Source organism: Amphimedon queenslandica, unplaced genomic scaffold, assembly GCF_000090795.2.
Source record: "Amphimedon queenslandica unplaced genomic scaffold, v1.1 AMPQUscaffold_13501, whole genome shotgun sequence".
Classification (NCBI taxonomy): domain Eukaryota; kingdom Metazoa; phylum Porifera; class Demospongiae; order Haplosclerida; family Niphatidae; genus Amphimedon; species Amphimedon queenslandica.
The window spans coordinates 258778-279850 of record NW_003546263.1 but is presented as its reverse complement, the minus strand read 5'-3'; the positions used below and the strand labels follow the sequence as shown (position 1 = coordinate 279850).

Here is a 21073-nt window from a genome sequence, read left to right as displayed (position 1 = left end):
GGAATAATATTCACTGTCTGTATAATAGATATTGCTATAGATAAATCCACAATTATTCATTATTAAATATAAAAATACATAATAAAATAATAATAATAATAATAATAGTTATAATAATCAAATAATGTTTATTTCTGATTAATTATTCTAAGCGGATGCCCCTCTGTATTGAAAACCCACTCATCTAGTGACACAACTTTATCATCAGAAAACAAGAGGTATAAATATTTCAATGTTTCCGATAGGAAGAAGGTTTGCTGTTCATCATCTCGCGAGTCTGGACTATTAACATTCCTCAGACCAGTATAACCACCTGTTGATACTTTACAATACTTTTCTAGAGCCTAAAATATTATTATAATAATATTCCTATTTCCATTCCCATACTCTCACGCTTCCATACCTGGACCAGTTCCCATCCCCATTCTCTATACATTGGATCACGTGTCAGTCTCCAAAGGTAGAAGTATGATTCCACAGTCTCTGGTCTCAGTATGTACTTTGGGTTTACGTTATTCACCTTTCCTGATGAGCCAATGCCGAATATGTCAGGGCCAAGCTTTGTCACTGCAGGAAGAAATGATTCAACCATTAGCAACTCATGCTAGCTTGAGTCACTTCAAAAACATTTTAATTGGCAATCAAACTACTCACCAGAACTGACGTAAGACTCGTGACATGTTCTTGTAATGTTCTTGGCAATGTCCATGTAATGCTGTGACTTGCCGTTAGTTGCATGAACTGAAGCTAGTGCAAACATACCACCTGCAAAACAAGCCTGGTAAAGAAGCAGAGAGAGAAAGAGGGATAAAAAATAATGAAAATTAATTTAAAATTTATCTCACCAGGTGCTGCATTTTCCCATCTCTCTGTCCATTCCTAAGATCAGATATTACAAAAAGTTTCTTTTCAGAAACAAACTCAAACATCCTGGTATCCAAAGCCTACGGTAGCATAACATATACAACAATTATATGCTCTCTCCCTCCCTCCCTCCCTCCCTCCCTCCCTCCCTCCCTCTCTCTCTCTCTCTCTCTCTCTCTCTCTCTCTCTCTCTCTCTCTCTCTCTCTCTACATACATCAATGGCTTCATAGAACATATCTTTTGATTCAGTGTCTTCTTTATTAGTGAGGAGCCAAACTTTCAGTAAGTATTCATAAAAACTATCACTATAAGCACCTAATGACACGTGCCCTACAAAAAAATAACAAATTCAACCACTGATATGTGTATGAGTTTGGCCCGATTTTTGAGTAAATTTAAAACTTCATAAAAATTCAATTTTGATCAGAATTAGCTCAAAATTTCTACACAGCATAAATACATGTACATGTATCAGAAAAAAATTGTTAAATGAAGATTTCTCTCCTTTTCATTTTTGGCAAAATTTTGCCAATGAGCACTACAACATGTAAGTAGATGTGCTGTGCATTAGAAAATGTAATAAAAACACAATTGGATGTTAACTTAGTATCCTATATTTTATATGTAGTAGTAATTATAGTAATAATGTAACATTCACATTAATTATAGTCACTTACTATTACACCAATGTCCAGATTGAATACTAAACATGGTGTAGTAGAACCCTTCAGAGCTACGGACTGCTCTTAGTTTATTACGGATTCGTAAAACCTTACATATAAAAATAAACAAAATGTAAATAAATAAATAAAATCACAGGATATACTTTCTCTAAGTAAGATTTGTCGTTTGAGAGATACGAGAGACTTTGATATTCTAAATGCAAAGTGCCTAATTCTGATAGTAGAGAACACTGTCCTGGAATCCAGCCCCAAAACTCAGTCTCGCCACTAAAATACACAACACACATATCATTATAATAATCCCCAAAACTATATAATGTACGTTTTCATTTTAACAATTGGTTTTGGCAGGCCACTCTGTGTATTAAAAGCAGGATTGAATCTTTTAGCAACCTCGATGGCTTTATCTTTAAAAACCTAACAAAAACATACTCAAATGAACAAATAATAATAATAATAATAATAATAATAATAATAATAATAATAATACAAATTATAATTTAATTATGTATGTACATGTATAGTTGTGCTTATTCTAATTAAAGCACAAACCTCTTCTCCAGTGAGTTGATAGGCACTGATGAACCCTCCGATGAAACGAATGTTAACTTCAAAAAAAGATAAACCGCTGCTCACCTAAAAATGAAAAAACTTCAAGAATTTTACTACACAAAAAAGAACCTGTGAAATATCAAAGTGATCCTTGACCCATTTCTTTGCTCTGTTGTACTCGTCCATCAGACCAGCGACATACAACGTGTCCAGACTATCGACCAGTGTTGCACCGATCGGAGACGAGCTGAACATTGAGCGAGAATTATGGGTCCTTGATATCGGCTTGAGCTCATTTTGTCCCATCGCATACTTCTCATAGCCGTCCCATGCATGCTTGATCATCTAAGGAACAAAGAAAAAAATGACAATAAAATAAAAAACAATAACTCGGACTCCTTCAAATACTATTATTAAGATTAAAACGGGTCAACTAAAATATATGCCACCGGAAAACACACCCTCTCGTCGATCTTAGCTAGAGCGCCTGCCCATAGGGTTCCATAGGGTTAAGGGGTTGGGGTTTAGTGTTTATTTTTTACTTCCGGTGGCAGATATCCTAGTTGATCCATTAAAACTGACTATTATACCAGCTGTATAATAATTATACTCACGTTTTTAACTTGTTGCTGTCTTTCAATGGTTAGTTTGTCCTCGGTCTCCCTTGTTTCAAGGGACCGAGTGCTTATCTCTAAAGTAGGTCCTTCTGTTCCATTGGCTACTCTCCTATACTCTTCAGCAGTAGTACTGGCAGTATTAGGAACAACAGAGCTGGCTGGTAAACTTCTAGAATCAAATCTTAAAATAATAATAATAATAATAATATGTTATAATAATAGTAATAATAGTAATCAGTTTTGGCAACAAAAGTGAAAGTGCATTCTCACTCTGTATCATCACTGGCCTGGAGAGTCACTATGTAATAAACAGCAGCCAGTAGGAAGAAAAGAAAAAGAGAGAGCAAAAAAGCACGCTTTTTCTTCATGAAGAATCAAGAAACTCAGAAGTTGCAGACACGTGACAACTTTAATCACGAGTCACCACGCCTAGCTCAGCCTTTTATTTAAAAAAAAATAAATTTGAATATTAAATTTAAAAATGGCGTTTATTATTGCAAATAATAATAATAGTAATAGTAATAATAATAATAACAATAATAATAATATTATAGTAAAATCATAGTTCGATTTAATGTTGCCTGATCGACTGGGAACTCAGAGAGATAAGGGAATGGATGTGCCTCTGTATTGAAGACCCATTTATCTAATGGCAGCACACTATCGTCAGAAAACAGCAAGTATAAATATTTGAGTGTCTCTGCTATAAAGAACGACTGCTGAACATCGTCTTTCGGAATCGCTTCGTTGTAGACATCCTTGATACCAGCATAGCCACCTGTAGGTATTCTGCAGTGCTTTTCTAACGACTTTAAAGTAAGAAGAGAAAAAAAGGACATAATAATAATAATTATTATTATACTTAGGCACTTAGAGATTCCATTCCAATACTCTCACACACTCTATGCTCTTAAATCAGTTCCATTCCCATACTCTCATGCTTCCATACCTGGACTAGTTCCCATCCCCAATCTCTATACATTGGATCATGAGTCAGTCTCCAAAGGTAGAAGTATGATTCCACAGTCTCTGGTCTCAGTAGATACATCTTTTCATTCTTTCTACTAGTAATCCTGCCGCTGGAGTCCATTCGAAATGCTTCAGGGCCAAAATGACTCACTGAAAGTAGAAAAGTACATTTAAAAAGTATAATATAATCAACCCTATTTTTCTGATTATTTAAAACATGTACACGTACATGTACATGTATGTTACTGGTCAAACCTGTTTTAATGTAAGACTCGTGACATGTTCTTGTAATGTTCTTGGCAATGTCCATGTAATGCTGTGACTTGCCATTAGTTGCATGCACTGAAGCTAATGCAAACATACCACCTGCAAAACAAGCCTGCAAGTGTTTATGGAGAAAGGGAGCAAGAAGAGAGAGAGAGAGAGAAATAAAGGAAATAGGTAAATTAAGGGGAATTAAGCCACATGTGTAACAACAAAACAAAAGGATGGATGACATTCATAATTATTGAGAAACTATAAACAGGACCTTACTGAATCATAACAAACACACATAGTATATCAAAAGTGTTAATATAATACAGCAATGCTATATGATATTAAGATATGTGTAAATCAGTAATATGTACACATGTGCAACCACTTGCCCACTTTACTTACCAGGTGTTGCATTTTGCCATCCATTCTGCCATTTCTCAGATCAGATATCAACAAATATTTTCTATTCTGTACATATTTAAACATCCTAGACTCAACATTCTGAGAAGAGAGAGAGAGAGAGAGAGAGAGAGAGAGAGAGGAAGAGAGAGAGGGAAGGAAGTTAAAATGAAATTTAATCCACCACAAGGTAAACAAACATACATCAATAACTTCGTAGAACATATCCCTGGCCTCTTCATCTTTCTTGTTAGTAATTAGCCACGCTTTGAGCAGATACTCATAAAAGCTGTCACCCAATGCACCCATAGACACAAGCTCTGAGGAAAAGAGATATATGTACGAGCATTACGTCAATCCTTATAGTGAGACATAGGACATACTTGAGCCCCACCTCCCAGTATTAGGGTTGATGAAGTTTGGATAGAGTCCCAGGGGTTTGTCGGCTTTTCTGAGTATCTTTCGAATGTGTAGTACCTAAAGGAAGGAGAATAAACAAGAAAGAAAGTGAATTAAGATTTAAAACAAGGAATAAAGAAATAAAAGGCTTACTTTATCTAGGTAAGTTGACTTTTTGCTTAGTACAGTCAAGTATTGATATTCCAACTGAAGCGTCCCAATCTCGGCCAAAACTGAACACTTTCCAGATGCCCAGCCCCAGTTCTTTAATTCTCCGCTATATTATAATCACACGAAAATGTGACATACACATGTACATGTACATGTCTTACGTTTTGATGTTCACAAGACTTTTGGGAATGCCCGTCTGAGTGTTAAAGGCAGGCATTAGCTTTTCGGCCATTTCAAGAGCTTTCTCTTTAAATAACTACATGTACATACAAGAGGAAATCAACAAATAAAACTCGACATCAAAAGGAGTAGAACACATTCAAGTGTACATGTACATTTACATGGCTACACACATGCTTGAACATGTATAGCACATAATTTTCCTAATTACTGTTAGAGCAGTGTTACTAATCAATTAGAAGCACTTAGTATGGATGTACATGTATTTTATACTATTAAGGCTGAACAAGTTGGACAGTCCCACTTTAATTAAAATGTTTCCTACTCCACGGATCAATAACAGGGCAATACCTCATCTTTACTCAGTGAGTAGGCACTGAGTAATCCTCCAATAAAACGAATGTTGAACTCAAAAAATGAGACAAAAGACTTGACCTAAAAAGGAAGAGGAAGATGAAAAGGAAAGAATAATTAGAAAGCAGGTACATGTACATGTACTGTACATTGTATATGGGTAGTAAGAAACCACAACTATTCACCAGAAACAGATGCATACATAGCCATACATACATGTATAAATAGTTAAATACATGCATGTAACCTACTGTACATGTATTATGCATGTACTGTATATGCTTAATTGAAAGTATTGATAATACAGTACAATAACGTTATTGTAAATAAGCTATAAATCCTCATATTCAATTGACTAACAGTGATCTTACCAGTCCCACATACACAACTTGACCCAACAAAAATTCTTGTACAGGTAGTAAACATCACTCTCTCTCTCTCTCTCTCTACTCTACCTCGGATACTCGAAGATGGTCTCTGACCCAATTCCTTGCGTCATTGAACTCATTATGAAGTCCGGCGATATACAGCGTGTCAAGACCATCGACTAGCGTGGCTCCGAGTTTCGTTTTACCAAATACAACAGCCGAATGGCCCTTTTTAGAAACAGGCTTGACCTCGTTCTCTCCCATTGCGTATTTAGCGTAGCCAGTCCAGGCGTGCTTGATCATCTAATGGAAGGAGGGAGAGGAAAGAGTGTTTGTGTATGCGAGCGGATGATGTTGAAATAAAGTGGGGAAAGAAAGAGAGAGGAAGGGAGTGAGACAGGTATCAAACTAGGTACTGGTATATGATTACAGCTCTTGAAACATGATCAAAGGCACCGACTAATAAGCAAATAATCAGCATAACTATTAGTTATAGCATGATTATCATTGGGCATTTAGCCAGGCTCTTCAGAAGGCTTCTAAACACAAAACAACTTCAAATAAAATGGAAATAGCCAAGTGACAAGTGTATGCATTTCCCAAAAAATTATTAATTATGCAAGGGTGATATCCAAAAGATAGAATTACACTCTGCATGTATTAATTGTTTTTGCTACTCATAAATTATTATCTACAAATTTTTCAAATACAGTAATAATAATTAGGAAAATTAAAAAAAAATTACACAAATAAAAATTTGCATTATAAGTGCTACATGCGGCAGTAAAGGTGTTTATAATTAGGGTATATAATTAGGGTATTAATTAACACTGTGGGAGTATGGAGCTCTCTGATGGCAACATGCTCATAAAGAACAACACTGGCCATGCCATGAATTCCTATCTAAGAGTATTGCATTAATTTATCGCCATTGTTATAATGCATTACCCTACCTCTTTAACTTTTAATCTTCTTCTTTCATTTTCATTCCTTCCAATGCTGGATAAATCAATATTTTCAATAGCTTCCAATTCATCTTTGCTTGTTGGTTTCTCATCTTGTCTATCCTCAGTCGTGGAGACCACAGTTTCTTTAGTAGATTTTGTCTCATCTTCCTCCTCTTTATGATGAGTAGTGGAAGGCGATTGTTGAGTCGACGGAGCAACAGTTGTAGGTTTATTACTGCTAGTAGCACTGGCACCAAGCTCTTGGGTTGCTTCCAGACCATCAGAGCTGCTCAGGGGGAGTCTGTGGTGATGAAAACTACTGTAGGCATTTCGAAAGCTATCCCTGTCAACAGAGTGAACATCGGGCATGTAGAAGAGAAGAGAAGCCCAAGCTAGTATAAACATTACGAAAAGGGAGAGGAGAAGACAGGTCTCTCTGGTTCTTAAAGGAGTCCGAGAGCGGTTCCCGGGGAGAGAGCCTGTCCTTCCAGGCCCCTCCTGGTGGAGAGGCAAGTAAGGAGAGGACATGACTAAGAGAGGGGGAGAGAGAGAGAGAGAAGGAATGAGGAATGTGAGCCTCGGGTATCTATTCTGTGGTGTCTGGCTCCAGCGAATATCTTTCGGACACGCCCTCATTGACCAACATCATAATGTCACGTGAGCTTTTTTGAAACACGCCTATTTTTGTCATGCACGATCACGTGATAGTCATGTGACATATTTCAAAAATATGGCGGGCGAAGAGGATGATGATGTAGAGTTGAGGGATTTGGTTGCTCAGACTTTAGAGTCTCAAGGTGTACTGGGAAGCATTAGAGTGAGGCTCCTAATTAAAACCCACCTTTTAATATTACAGTATATTGATAATCTGTTTTATTTGTGTAAAGATTAAGAGCAGCCATTTATTGTTATTGAATTCCGAGTTGGTCATAATTTATTGGTTGTTATGGTAAAAAAGCGTATTAAAGTATAAGGCTCACTTTATATAATATGTTGTGGGTGTGGTCTCAGAGGTGATTATAAGTGTTGATTTATACTGTTCATAAATGTATTTTGACTTTATCTCTAGGCTCAGTTAAGAGCAAGTGTAGTACTGGCCTTAGAAGAACAGGAATCAAAGACGGTACGACTTAGATTATTTATTACTATTTTGTATTCTATTTTTGTAGAAACCTCATTCACTTGTTAACAAAAGATTGACAAGTTTTCTAAAAACGAAAGATGGTGAGTACTTTATGTGTACGTGTAGCTTACCCTCTCTCTCTCTCACTAATTAGGTCAGATCACTGTTGGTTTAGTTAGAGAATTCTTAGAGTTTTTTGAACTGGATTTCACATGTTCTGTCTTTGATCCAGAGACTAACGTGGTAAGTACATGTGTGAATCACGTCAAAGAGTAGATAATACTGTACATATTCATATTTTACCTTCTCTCTGTCTTCTCCTATTTCTTTTCATCTCTTATATACATATAGCTCAAAAGCTATAAAGGTAGGAATCAGTTAGCAGCTGATATTGGATTAAAAGATAACACAGATACTCCATTACTCCATGACGTGCTACAGCAGCTAAGAAACGCTAGCCCTACTCCTGCCACTCCTCCTCATCTCACGCCCTCTTCCATTCCCTCGGCAACTCCTGTTACCATGGCTACTCCCGTTACTATAGCAACTCCCATTACCATGGCAACCATATCCTCAATCCCTCCGCCAGCAGTTACGCCCATCAGTTCGATCCCATCTCTTAAGCAACCCGAGGTATCAGCAGTAAAACCTCTTTCCTCAAATAAAGGGAACTTGTTTGCTGATAGTAAGTTTCTAGTGTCTGAAGGGACTGGTTTGACTGGCGGTGGCTCTGATGTTCTTGCTCGTCTTCTTGATAGCAACTCTAAGGATCCTCCAGGGACTAATGTAGCAAAAGGTGTTGAAAGTGGAGAAGACTCCGAAGAAGAGGATAATACTAATTTGAAGGTTTGTTGATTACTTGAGTGGAGAGGTTGGCTTTTCCCACAGGGACAGAATATCCCATAGTGGTGGGTTTTTATAATTACATAAATTTTTACATAAAATATTTTTTTACATATTGGTATTTCTTATAGTATGAAACTACTGATCACTCACTCTCACAAGCAAGTGCTGGAGATTTTGATTACTCTGAGCAAATTCAGTAGCTCTATTTTAACTCTCCTCTTTCCTTTACCCCCCCCCCCCCTCTCTCTCTCTCTCTCTCTCTCCTCATGCATTATACACAGTTTCAGTTTGGTAGTTTTAATTTTACAAAAATTAATTTTTAAATCAATAAAATTTTAATGAGCCACGCCTACATTCTGTTGCTAGGCAACGTTACATCTATTCTCTAAATTGGCAAGATGGCGTTTAATTTTTCTGATTTGCTCAAGTCTGTTGCTTTTCCAGGTTTGTTTCAGCTTGTCAGCCTCTCTACTAATTGTACTTTTAGGGGACATCGATCCTACTTATCTTCTCGCAGTATCTGGGTCAGAATACAGAAAAGTACATCAATAAAAAAATTGGAAAATCATAACTCTCGTCTCCCTTAGGACGTTATCAGAGGAAAAAAGAAGAAAGGATACAAGGACGAGATTAAAATAGCAGCCTCGCTAGAGATACAGCGAGTCTGGAGAGGAAATCGGACTAGACTAAAAATCAGAGAACTATTTGCTAGAACTGGCAATAAAGTATGAGAATAACTTTAACTGCAACAAGCTGCTAATTGCTTGCCTGCATGCAGCGTATGTATGTACATGTATGTTGGGCTTTACTTAGTATGAATAAAAATCTATCCCTATGCAGTCTAAGTTGCAATCAACACGTGTTGCAGGAGCATGTTCGATTCAAAGAGCCTGGAGGCAATATAAAGTTAGTACATTGTAGCCATGCAACCTTGCAATATCATCCCTGTATCTCTTTTCAAATACAGAACAAAAAACTTTTCCAGTCATTTCAGAATCTTATTAATTTTCACAGAAGAGGCGATCCTTCGTACCTACTTCGCTGCATTAATCCTCAAGAGGTAGAGAACCCCCATAGCTTTTAAACTGACATTGCTTTCCTTACTATAAGGCTAAACTCCTTGATAAAGCATCTGGCTGCTATGTGAGATTCCGGTTAGGAGGAGTAAGGACCGAAAAACACTCACTCATTAATTTTATTCCTATTTTTGTTACAGGAGACCTTTCCTCCAATGGTGTACTACAAGATATACACTAATAGAACTGTTGTTGACTTGTGTGCTTCCTCTCCAAGGGACTACACAGCAATGTGTGAGAGAAAGTCACTAGCAAAAGAGCTCCATAACAACACTGCCCTCTCCGTCCCCCACGATACGAGTGGCTGGTATAGAAGAGAAGAGAATAATGGCTGGAGGCCAGTTGTGGTAATTGAGTACACTCACACAGACTTTGTATTTTTTTATTGTAGCTCAATGAGCCTTCGCTTATGCCTAAGCCTGTTCAACCGTTCAGACATTTAAAGGTATATTTTTCATTTCTATATACTGTAACTATAATTCATTCCGTTTGTAGCTAATGAGGCGAGAGGATCTCGAAAAGAAGCGCAAGCAAAAAAGAATAGAATGGCTAACGAAATTGTTAGTTTTAAATATCTAATAATTATAGATAATGCACCCAAAAAGACAATGAAAGTATGATTTATGTAATATACATTTAAAAGATATACTGCAAATGTAAATGGAGAAGAGATGGAGCAAGAGGATGGTAGCGAAGTAGACGGACTAATTCAATGGAGCAATGAACTTGATTATGATAAGTCAGTAAAATCTCTTTTTCTCATTTTTATATTAATTTTCTCTTCATAAGATACATCAGTGATTGGCATTCATTTGGTACAAGTGCAACCACTGATCCTTATACAGTACAGCTCATTAAAGCATAGATACTACTGGTTGTTGCATTCCTTACTTTTCTTCTGTATAATAATGACTGGCTTGGGATCTTCAGAAGTTATTTTATAATAATTATTATTGTCATCATTCTTTCTTAAAAATTAACAATAATTATATAATTATCTTTATGTCACATGGTTACAGGATGAATGAAAAGGAGGTGGTGATTCAATATCTCCTTTACTCCTCACCAGTTGTAGTTCTATATGCTCAGCCGATGGTACTTTACCTTCCGATAGCCCTGGAAATAAATCGAATAATAATAATTTTAAAGGTTCCTGTCTGCCATACTTAGTGCATTTTCTTGTGTCCTTTTCAGAACTGCTTGCATTGTCATTAAAGCCTTCTCACATGACACCTATACATTATTATTATTGCAACAATTTTTAATGGTCTTTGGTCAAAAATAATGACCCATAATTTCAATTTTTTTACAATTAATTTTTATAATAATAATTATGCTCATTGTGATACTGAAAACAAAAAAATATTTGAGTTATGAATTTGTTTTGACCAAAAGAGAAACAAGAATTTCCATGTGTATACATTATTACAAGAGCAGAATATTGACTTTAGGATTACTTTAAGTCCATGCTCATTCCATCCTAAGAGCAGAGCTGTGAAAAGGTCTCCTGTACCTGTGAACTGTGCTCTGATTTTAGGATACGACAATCTAACCTTTTCTCCTAAAAGAAATTAAGACATCATGATAATAAACATTATGTCTCTTAATTTTCACACATGTCTCTTAATTTTCTTTCCTCCCATTTTAATTCTCTTTTTTACCTTCTCTATTACCGGCTATGAGTATTAGGTTATTGTCATCAGTATTTAATTCAATACTTGTTATGACTACCGTCTTAGCTCCTTCCTTTAGCAGTGCTTCTATTGCCTATAGGAATAGGTAATGATACTTTTTTTACCATCTCACTTTGTCATACCATTTGTGCATCATTCTCAGTCTTTATACTAATGCCAGTTAATAATCTAAATCAATAATAATTATTAGAGATTACACACAATGTTTCTATCATTAAAGCACTGACTCAGCTTCGTAGCAGTTTGGAGTCAAAAGGTCGGCAATTTGGACTAGTCTCTCACGATACACTGGTAGCAAATCATTAGGAACATACTACAACAGTTATCATCATCGTCAAATTCATTTTATATTTGTATGCATTTGTTACCATCTGTCCATTGTCTCCCATAACAGGATCACAAACTAATAAAATAAAATAAAACAGAAGTTATGCCACTGTTATTTTAGCCTTTGAAACTTAGTGTATGTGTAAAATAAACTCGACTGATACGAGTACTCATTTTAAAGTGCATGTATACACAATGTATATTGTTTATGGTAAGCTATTATACACTATGCTAAAAGTAAAAGCTACAATAATTATATCTTAATAGCATACTTGTTGATAAAGATGTGTAAAGATGTATAGTGTGATTGTTTATCTTCTCTTCCTTTAGGAGGAAGATTAAAGGAAGAGAGAGGCGAGACAAGATTATGTGTACATGTATAGATTGACAGTGACACTGTGACAGCCAAGTGAAGAGAGCATACCAGTATGGCAGGTGCCACCAACAATGAGTATACCCATATATATATATATATATATATATATATATATATACACACTATAATTAACTAAACCTGACCCTACTTCCTCTCACTCCCTCTCTCCACGCCTCACTATTATTATTATTATTATCTAACGTACCAGTTTAGCATGATTTAATTATTAGCATGATTTAATCAATTAATTGATAACTAATTTATCATTCTTAACGATATTAGAGGTGATTTGATTTACCGTATATAAGATTTGGATTCTTGCCTTTCATCTCTCTCACAAAATCATACACTTTGCTAAGGAAAGAGTAAGATCCAATATAACCTAATACAAAGTAAATAAAAACAACACAACATTACCATAAGGTAAAGATATTGTTTAGCCTCAATGATTGCGTTATTATAATGTAATCCGTCAATAGTCAAATCAAAAATTTCAAATTGAAAATTAAACTGACCTGTCAGGATATGAGTATAATTAGAGAGAAGCGAGTTTGAGCGTAGCCCAGACAGCAAGACGTCCAGTTCTGCTGCCTCTAATACCTGTCCTTTAAACGTAGGGTACCCTATGCAGTTAACATTAATAAAAATTAATAATTATTATTGTGTACAGCAAGATTCAATATTCATAAACTTAACATGGAAAAATAGTATAATAATTATCATAATAATGTTACAAGTGATCAAGATGGTAGATTATTTACGTGGGCGTACAACCTCACCTACCCGTGTGATTGGAGAGCTGCACGCTATTTATGAGGTCTACCTCGTAGCCTAGTAGCTAGCAAAATGTGTAAAAGATGAGACATTGTGAGAATCTAAGACCTACTTGTAAAGGAAAGGCTGCCGCAGTGTTTCCTACTCGCCCGTGGACGACGTGGCTTTGAATGGAGAGGACATGCCTCTGCCTCGAGTCGGCGGCCATGATTTGTGTGGTGCATGCATTCATGCGTGGGTGTAGTGTGTACGCCTTTTACAATTCTCAATTTCTCATTACACATAGAGAGACCGCAGACTGGGCCAAAGAGATAGACAGATTGCTCAGTTGTCTCACTTCCAGGCGCATTAGAGAATTAGAGATAAGGTTCAAATTATATTCTCGCTAGGGGAAGCCTCCCTTTCAAAATGCTGGGTATTCGTCTCCACTCGGCAGGACTTCTCCTCCTCGCCCTCACCTGTTTCTCCGATGGGGCCGGCGTAGAATCTATAGACGTATATAAGCCCATTGCTAAGATATCCCCTGCTAGAAGTACCGGGATGACAGAGGATTCGTTTGGTTATTCTGTCGCTGTGCACCGGCTGTTTGAAAGCCCTGGTAATATGACTTTAGAAGAAATACTTGACCAAACCCTGTAAGTGGCCTTTCTGTTGTATTATTTGCTCTTTCCCCTCTATTTTGATGTATTTTTCAAATTAATTGAATTTTAGCTTTATTAAAATAATACTTGTTAAATTGTTAAGCTAGGCTTGTTGATTCTACAGTAATGTATATTTAATGAAGAAAATCATAGCTTGTATAATTTTAACTTCAGTTGCTTCTCCAAAAGTATTTATTGAGTTATTGCCTGAGGCTTGTGTTTATGAATACAGCAAGAAATGGCTGTGGGTTGTATATATATACATGTACACTTATATGCAATGTGTTTACATCTATGTAGGCTAGGTGACACTAGTAACATGGTGTCTGTAATGTTAGACTAGAATTCTAGGAATGAATAAGCAGCGAGTGACACCTTTTGATCACTTAAATAATTATCAATTGTGTGTTTGCCTGTCTGTTCCTCTTACCTCTAAGCGAAGGCTTTTTTTATAAAAATTAACACACATAAACGATTGTTTAATGTTTTTAGTTGTACACTGACACTTTTGGAAAACAAATCATTAATCCTAGGCTATTTTAATAATACATGTACATGATACTAGTGCAATCAGTATATTGTAAGGGTAGCCTCTGTGATATGAGAGCTAAAGAGAGCAATGTAGTGATAAGAAAGAAAAAGGGAGGAAATGGTACAAGAGTAGGCCGTATGAAAGGATATTAATATGATGTAATGATTATACGATTGCTTGTAATGAAGAACCATAAACAAAGCTTATGCAATAACCATATATGTATACATGTGTATGTACATCCAGCTTTGTAATTTGTTCCATTAATGCACATACTGTTTGTGTGTTTTATTATTTCTGTTTTTATAGATTAAAATCTGATTTTGTGTATGCATGCATCTTATATATAGGCACTCCTTTACTCACAATTTGTACTATATAAACAGTTATAATGGGAACACACATACACACTTACATCTGCATATAGTATACCTCATTGTGACGTACTGTATAGTATGTATGTGTATGTATGATTGTAGTGTGTTTATATACAACAATCTGTACCTTTATCCTGTTATATGCTCACATGACACTTAATGATACACAGACACACACACACACACACTCTATAATATCCCTCCCTCTCTTTCATCTTTATAATGCTAATAGTATAATAGATTAATACGGTTGATATCCCTCTCTTTCTTTATAATGTAGCATGATAGTTAATATCTATCTCTCTTTTATAGTATTTATTTTATATAGTTGATATTTCTCCCTCTTTTTCTTTATAGTATAATGGTCGGTGCTCCTCGTGGTGCTTACCCTGGTGGGCTAAGCACCGCTGACGTCCCTCCGTCTAACTTATCATGTCATGTCTTTGGTATTACTTCTAATGATGATGCTCAATCACTTGCATGTCTTAGTCATAATAATCCAGATGGTATGAACAATAAGACAGGACTTGTGTATCAGTGTTCCCTCTCCTCTGAGAATTGTACCGCTTCTCTTGGTGACGGGGACGCAAGGGAACCTGATGGACTCCTCTTTGACAGAATTGGTTAGTACTCTTGTTATTATTATTATTATTTATTATTGTTGTTGTTGTTGTTATTAGGAAATGTTGACATACATGTCCCTGGCCTAAGTGATGATTTTAAAGACATTTTTTTCGCACAAAACAAGAATGGGCAGCAGATGGGAGCAACAGTTTACAGTGAAGAAGGATTTTTTGTCGTATGTTGACATACACGTACATTGTATATGGAAGAAGGAATTAGCTATAGTTTAGGCTGTATATAGCCAGAAACTCTTGTGGGAGTAAACTTTTTGCAAATAACCACTTTTAATTCTAGTAGGATTCAGACCTACATGTATAACCTTAACTCTATCTCCTTTTCTATTATTAGTATTATTATTGTTGTTGTTGTTGTTGTTGTTGTTGTTGTTGTTGTTGTTATTGTTGTTGTTGTTGTTATTATTAGGCCTGTGCTCCATTGTGGGAGTTTACTGATCTTCCTACCACCGCTAATTCTCAGCCAAGAGGCCAGTGTGTATATTCTGGTCGTAATTTAACTAATTTCCTAAGGATGAACCCTTGCTGTAAGCCATTATGAATATTTACGTAATTTTATTTTTGTTCATGCATGGATATTATGTATACAGTTAGAAGTGGTAGTGGTAATAATCAGAATGGAGAAGGTTTCTGTGAAGCAGGATTCTCTGTTGGTGTCACCACTAGTCTGAACTCAGCCCCAGTAAGACTCCATTTTCAATTATGTATAATTATTGTATAGTGGGAAAACTTAATATTAGGCCAAATCACCAATACAATTGAAGCCTAGCTGGTTTAAATTCGACAGAACTGTCAAAAGTGTGTGGGCGATTTGACCTTTTGACACAAAACGCTTCGAAGTTGACGCAAATATTGGTTAAATTCCATTTTTGTGTTCATTTGCGTTGCGTCAGGCTTAATTGTATTGGTTATTTTTATACTGGCCATTTATATTGGGGGATTTTGAAGCTGTGTCGTTGAGTATGCTCAGAATAAAGCAATTTTATTTTCCAATTTTATCTACCAATTACCAAATTTCCTATAATTGCAATTATAATGTGCACGTGTCTGTACAGTGTATCTGCATTAAATTAAGTTTTGTGTGGGTATAAATTTGCAAAATGAATCTGTCATTAAAATACCACTTGCAGAAACCTTTGATCATCATAGTAACATTTTTTAGGAATTTGAGACAGGTCCAATTCTGATGGCTAGTGCTCCTGGTAGGGATACCAGTACAGGCGGTGTCTACTATTATAATCCACTGGGTACAGTCACTGAAACTACTACTATAACTGCTAAAAATAAACCTACCAGAGAACTTCACCTATACACGAATAACACAGCTATACCACTAGATAACAGTCTTCTGGGGCAGTTGCCACGTGTTAATGCTTCTAACGGCCAAGTATCAGGCACTAATAATCTTCCTATTAATGTCCCTGACGATGATTTTTCTTATTTCGGTATATATTTTTTTCTAATCTATCCTGCTTTCACTCCTTTTTTTCCTTCTCTCCATTTTATATGTCACATCATCATGATTTTTTATACATGTATATACACAAATAGGTTTTGCCTTATCTAGTGGTTACTTGACCAGTCAGTCTGTCAAAGGTACAATATTATTTTGTAATGTGTATTAGTATATGTATAACCCTTCTCCCTCCCCTCTCTTAATAACTTACTCCATTAGATGTAGTTGCATCAGCTCCTAAGTATAACAAGACGACACAAGTTGGGAGGGTAAGCTATATAATCACTGTTACATGTAACACACTTAACTGTTGCATGCCTCATGAAGCCACCAGCAATATACCTGATTGTTTCTTTTTAGGTTTACATTGTTACTAGTGCTACTGAAATACCTACATTATTTCTTGATGGAGAACAGGTGATTTATTTATTTATTAGTTTCACTATTTTTATAAATAATTGTCACAGTTCGGTGAGCAGTTTGGATATTCAGTTGCAGTAACTGATCTTAATGGAGATGGGTATGTGTGGGGCCAGTGTGTGTGTGTGTGTGTGTGTGTGTGTGTGTGTGTGTTTGTACTTCTTGTACCCTGTAATCAATTATGTACATGTACATGTGCATGACAGCTGCATGTAGTTTAGACATTAAATTCCCTTTTATTTTTTAGTTGGGATGATATTCTTGTCGGTGCTCCGATTTACATTGATCCCAATAGACAGCACATTGAGTCAGGACGAGTTGCGATTTACAGAAACGAGGTACGTACCGTATCTGTACATGAGAGGGAGAGGGGGGAGAGAGAGAGAGGAAGTGGGAGAAAAAGGAAGGGAGACATATGGAATTCATGTATAAGGGACAAAAAAGGATACATGTACATGTACATGTATAATGTACATATACATGTACGTTGTATATTTAGTGTATGATTTTATGTGTTTATTTTTTCATAAAGGGCACTGGTACTGGTAGTTTTGCATACACTGGATCTATATATGGACAGGGCGATGGAGGCCGGTTTGGTATAGCAATAGCCACTCTTGGTGACATCAACAACGATGGATACAATGGTAACTCCCATTGGTATAACAGCATATCATACACGATGTTCATCTCTTTATTTCTCTCTATAGATTTTGCAGTAGGTGCTCCATTTGAGGGTGACGGGGTTGTATACGTGTATCATGGTCAAAATGTCAATGGATCTATTGTCAATACCACAGTACAGCAGGTGCATACAGACTAGTATATCCTTGGTTATATTCAGTATACTCTTGTGCACTATAGAGAATAAATGGAACGGAAGTTGCTCGCCAGGTGACTAGTCTCACGTCAGGAGTTCGTTCATTTGGTTTCTCTCTCACCGGCACTACTGATATTGATCAAAATGGATACAGAGGTGCATTAGTAATGCTGAAATGCTCTAGCTCGATCCTTCTCTCTCTCTCTCTCTCCCCCTCTCCCTCTCCCTCTCCTTAGATTTGGTGGTTGGTGCTTTTGAGTCCCAGACTGTATTTGTGTTGCGATCCATACCAGTCGCCGTTACCGACATTAGTTTTACTGCCAATGTCACTAGGGTTGCGTTGGGTATCTTTAATTGCACGTTTAATGGAGTCATTTATAACACCTGGTAAGAAAAACATGACCTCATAAGTCCATGTATATAGTCTAGTGTTGTTCCAGTTCTTCGGAACTAGAACTAGAATGGCTTAAAGTACAGGTTTTTATTTTTAGTTCCTGTTCTATAGACTGGAACTAAAAATATTTGTATTACAGTTAACTAGAACTATGTACTCATATTATTTAATTTACCCTACATTTACTGGAACTAGAACTAGAACTTAAATAAAATTATAACAGGTACTTTAACTTATACTGGAACTAAAATGGTCTAAGAACTAAAATACTATATAGGAAGTAGGATGTCACTGTCTATTGCTTCGCAAGAATATAGACTACTTGTAAACAATACTAAACTTTATTGCTATAAGCAAAAGCTTGTGTTTGGTATTGTTGTTTTTGTTTGAACTACAACCAAAACTATAAATGAACTGGAACTAAAATTAAGTACTGAAAATCAAAAGGACTAAGTACTGGAACTATATACCGGAACTGAAATTTAAAAAGCCTATAGTACTGGAACTAAACTAGAACTAAAACTTTAGCCATTATGGAATACTGAAACTAGTACTAGAACTAAAATTATTTTACTAAGAAGTAGGTAACTAGAACTGAAATTAAAAGTAATTTCAGTGGAACTAAACTAGAACTGAAATGAAAAAGTCATACTGGAACAACATTAATATAGTCATTGTTTCTATGAGGATATTATTAATACCATGATGAGTGAATGCTTGCTAATTTTATACAGCAAAATGAAGCCCACAATGTGTGGTACTGTTCATGCTTTCCAGGTGCTTGTTGTTGGCCAGCTGGCTTGCAGGATGAGGCCACACTTAGTTTATTTTATGTGAATTCCAATAAAACCACACATATCTAACCACATTCCTACATGTATATGTATATAAATATATAAACTATACTTTTACATGCACTGTAATGACAGTCCTTATTTGGTCAATATTAAGGCACATGTGTATCCCAGTATCATGTTGCCTGCTAAAGATAATTACATCACAGCAGTGAGTGGCCCAGGGCATTTGTATGCTTTCTGTTTAGTTCCATATTGTTTCTTATTTATAAATTTAATCATAATTTCCTCATCTTTAAATGTAAACAAACAATATTAATATTTATATAAGATAGTTTGATGGGCTCATTTTATTTCATTAATAGTTTTCAAGTTACCATAAACTCATCATATACTGGAATACAAATACCTTCAGGATTTAGTAAGAGAGAATCATTATTTATTATTAGCTAATATCATTATTATTATTATATTGTTGTTATTATTATCATCATCATCATCATCATCATTATTATTATTATTGCTGACAGGTACTTATTACGAACTGAGTGAGGTGATAGCTGCTGGTACACGTTCTCGTCTTTTCTTTGATAATACTTTACGTTCCTCTATAAGACGTCCAATATATTTGACTCAACCTAACCAAATATTCACTGAGAATATTATAGTATATGTAAAGGTATGTATAAAAATTGTTGATTTGTTTAATCATTAAATTGTATTTTTATTTTTTCTCTTCCTTTACTCATTTTTGATGCCTGTTTTGCTTTGTTTTTTTTTCAATCCCTAAAAATATGTTTGGTTTTTCTTAAATATTATTTAATATCTTTTTCAATATTCCAATCCACTCTCCCCTTATTCTTAGAACACGACTAATTTTAATGATTTCTACCTACGGGTTGGGCTAGAGCAGATACCACGTGATTCTTCTCCTGTGGATACTGATGTTCCCATTACTAGTAGCTTCTCTCAGATTCCAGTCATTCAGTTTCAGTATTTTGAGCAAGAGGTACGTGCATATGCAATGTACATGTTTATTTAGCTATATACATGTACATGTATATCATTAATGAGATTCATAGACGAGATATATCATATACATGTATAACACGCCAATATGGGTCGATAGCCGATACACCCTCCACCTCTGGTACTTTGAATCGATATCACCCTTGGGCCTTTGGCCCTTGGGTGATCAATTCAAAATATCCCCGGTCTCTGGATATCGACTCCCATATTGTTGTGTCATATACAACACATATATAAGTATATTAGAGAGTAAAAATGATAAACTCATATACATGTACTCGTAGTTCTGGGAGGTATGGAGCTAAACTTTGTGACACTAATGAATCGAATGTACATGTTTTGTGTCAAATTTGTAGCTGATTTTGGTCAGACTTGAATTTTTAAAGTTGCTCAAAAATTCGACCAAAGTTCCTATACTATAGTATAGGGATTTTGACCAAATTTCGCCAAAATTGACTAGGAGAGAATTTTCTATTTTTATAATTTTATCTGATGCATATACATGTACTTATGTTGTGTAGGAAGTTTGAACTAATTCCGATTAAAATCGAATTTTTTTATGAATTTTTAAGTTCCTTAAAAATTGGGCCAAAGTCCCTGTACTATAGTACAGGGTATTTTTTGTAAATACCTAAAGCCTGATTTACTCTTACCGACGTATTCAAGCACAAAATTAAAAATTTGGCCAATTTTGCATCAATTTTAAATTTTTTTTTTAAATTTTGAAAACGTCAAATCACCCATGCACTTTTCACTGTTATGTTGACTATCACATAAGATTTTATTATCAATGTCCATTTTTTTCTCTCTGATTATAGATACCTGTTGTGAGAGACTGTGGTCCTGATGGAGTGTGTATTTCTGACCTTATTGCAAATGCTCCTATTGCCAATATTAGATATACGTAAGTGCATGTATTGCAGCTATACATGTACACAAACATACAAAGCGTATAATAATTATGCTATTGTTATTATCATCATCATCATTATTA

General features: G+C 35.6%; 6 protein-coding genes across 6 annotated transcripts in view; 3 read left to right on the top strand and 3 right to left on the bottom strand.

Annotated features, from left to right (window-relative positions):
- Positions 1-20: 20 nt before the first annotated feature.
- LOC100631604 (mannosyl-oligosaccharide 1,2-alpha-mannosidase IA-like) lies at positions 21-3131 on the bottom strand. The gene is made up of 12 exons (XM_011411811.2): positions 2988-3131; positions 2715-2898; positions 2230-2445; positions 2101-2184; positions 1871-1965; positions 1692-1815; positions 1543-1636; positions 1080-1195; positions 846-944; positions 655-778; positions 404-567; positions 21-344 (listed from the first exon to the last, which is right to left on the bottom strand). Exons 1-12 carry the CDS (start codon positions 3083-3085, stop codon positions 129-131), a joined length of 1614 nt encoding a protein of 537 aa, XP_011410113.1. The 5' UTR covers positions 3086-3131; the 3' UTR covers positions 21-128.
- A 57-nt stretch (positions 3132-3188) lies between these two features.
- On the bottom strand, positions 3189-7380 carry LOC100631475 (mannosyl-oligosaccharide 1,2-alpha-mannosidase IA-like). Its single transcript, XM_011411810.2, has 11 exons — positions 6769-7380; positions 5903-6118; positions 5445-5528; positions 5075-5169; positions 4896-5019; positions 4727-4820; positions 4548-4663; positions 4347-4445; positions 3942-4065; positions 3667-3836; positions 3189-3526 (listed from the first exon to the last, which is right to left on the bottom strand). The coding sequence occupies exons 1-11, from the start codon at positions 7288-7290 to the stop codon at positions 3266-3268; spliced, it is 1905 nt and encodes a 634-aa protein (XP_011410112.2). The 5' UTR covers positions 7291-7380; the 3' UTR covers positions 3189-3265.
- An 86-nt stretch (positions 7381-7466) lies between these two features.
- On the top strand, positions 7467-9059 carry LOC105316710 (FGFR1 oncogene partner-like). The gene is made up of 6 exons (XM_011411809.2): positions 7467-7579; positions 7832-7885; positions 7932-7986; positions 8040-8128; positions 8237-8731; positions 8860-9059. Exons 1-6 carry the CDS (start codon positions 7493-7495, stop codon positions 8929-8931), a joined length of 852 nt encoding a protein of 283 aa, XP_011410111.1. The 5' UTR covers positions 7467-7492; the 3' UTR covers positions 8932-9059.
- A 20-nt stretch (positions 9060-9079) lies between these two features.
- On the top strand, positions 9080-10801 carry LOC100642129 (uncharacterized protein C11orf65 homolog). Its single transcript, XM_003384051.3, has 11 exons — positions 9080-9175; positions 9219-9271; positions 9319-9456; positions 9572-9637; positions 9699-9791; positions 9842-9895; positions 9948-10154; positions 10199-10252; positions 10303-10367; positions 10451-10546; positions 10597-10801. Exons 1-11 carry the CDS (start codon positions 9130-9132, stop codon positions 10670-10672), a joined length of 948 nt encoding a protein of 315 aa, XP_003384099.1. The 5' UTR covers positions 9080-9129; the 3' UTR covers positions 10673-10801.
- Positions 10802-10806: 5 nt separating this feature from the next.
- LOC100642002 (pyridoxal kinase-like) lies at positions 10807-13213 on the bottom strand. Its single transcript, XM_011411778.2, has 11 exons — positions 13091-13213; positions 12988-13042; positions 12720-12827; positions 12503-12586; positions 11870-11904; positions 11729-11814; positions 11624-11669; positions 11469-11574; positions 11265-11368; positions 10974-11040; positions 10807-10923 (listed from the first exon to the last, which is right to left on the bottom strand). Exons 1-11 carry the CDS (start codon positions 13208-13210, stop codon positions 10808-10810), a joined length of 927 nt encoding a protein of 308 aa, XP_011410080.2. The 5' UTR covers positions 13211-13213; the 3' UTR covers position 10807.
- Positions 13214-13252: 39 nt separating this feature from the next.
- LOC100641877 (integrin alpha-V-like) overlaps positions 13253-21073 on the top strand; it is a 10553-nt gene continuing 2732 nt past the window's right edge. The window contains exons 1-19 of the mRNA XM_019993115.1: positions 13253-13613; positions 14886-15151; positions 15209-15327; positions 15576-15693; positions 15757-15848; positions 16329-16611; positions 16718-16762; positions 16842-16891; positions 16983-17039; positions 17090-17142; positions 17290-17380; positions 17575-17689; positions 17753-17850; positions 17907-18018; positions 18099-18249; positions 19416-19471; positions 19581-19729; positions 19916-20059; positions 20898-20983. Of these exons, the coding sequence (XP_019848674.1) occupies positions 13387-13613; positions 14886-15151; positions 15209-15327; positions 15576-15693; positions 15757-15848; positions 16329-16611; positions 16718-16762; positions 16842-16891; positions 16983-17039; positions 17090-17142; positions 17290-17380; positions 17575-17689; positions 17753-17850; positions 17907-18018; positions 18099-18249; positions 19416-19471; positions 19581-19729; positions 19916-20059; positions 20898-20983 (2312 nt within the window). The 5' untranslated portion in view covers positions 13253-13386. The remainder of the gene's footprint in view (positions 13614-14885; positions 15152-15208; positions 15328-15575; positions 15694-15756; positions 15849-16328; positions 16612-16717; positions 16763-16841; positions 16892-16982; positions 17040-17089; positions 17143-17289; positions 17381-17574; positions 17690-17752; positions 17851-17906; positions 18019-18098; positions 18250-19415; positions 19472-19580; positions 19730-19915; positions 20060-20897; positions 20984-21073) is intronic.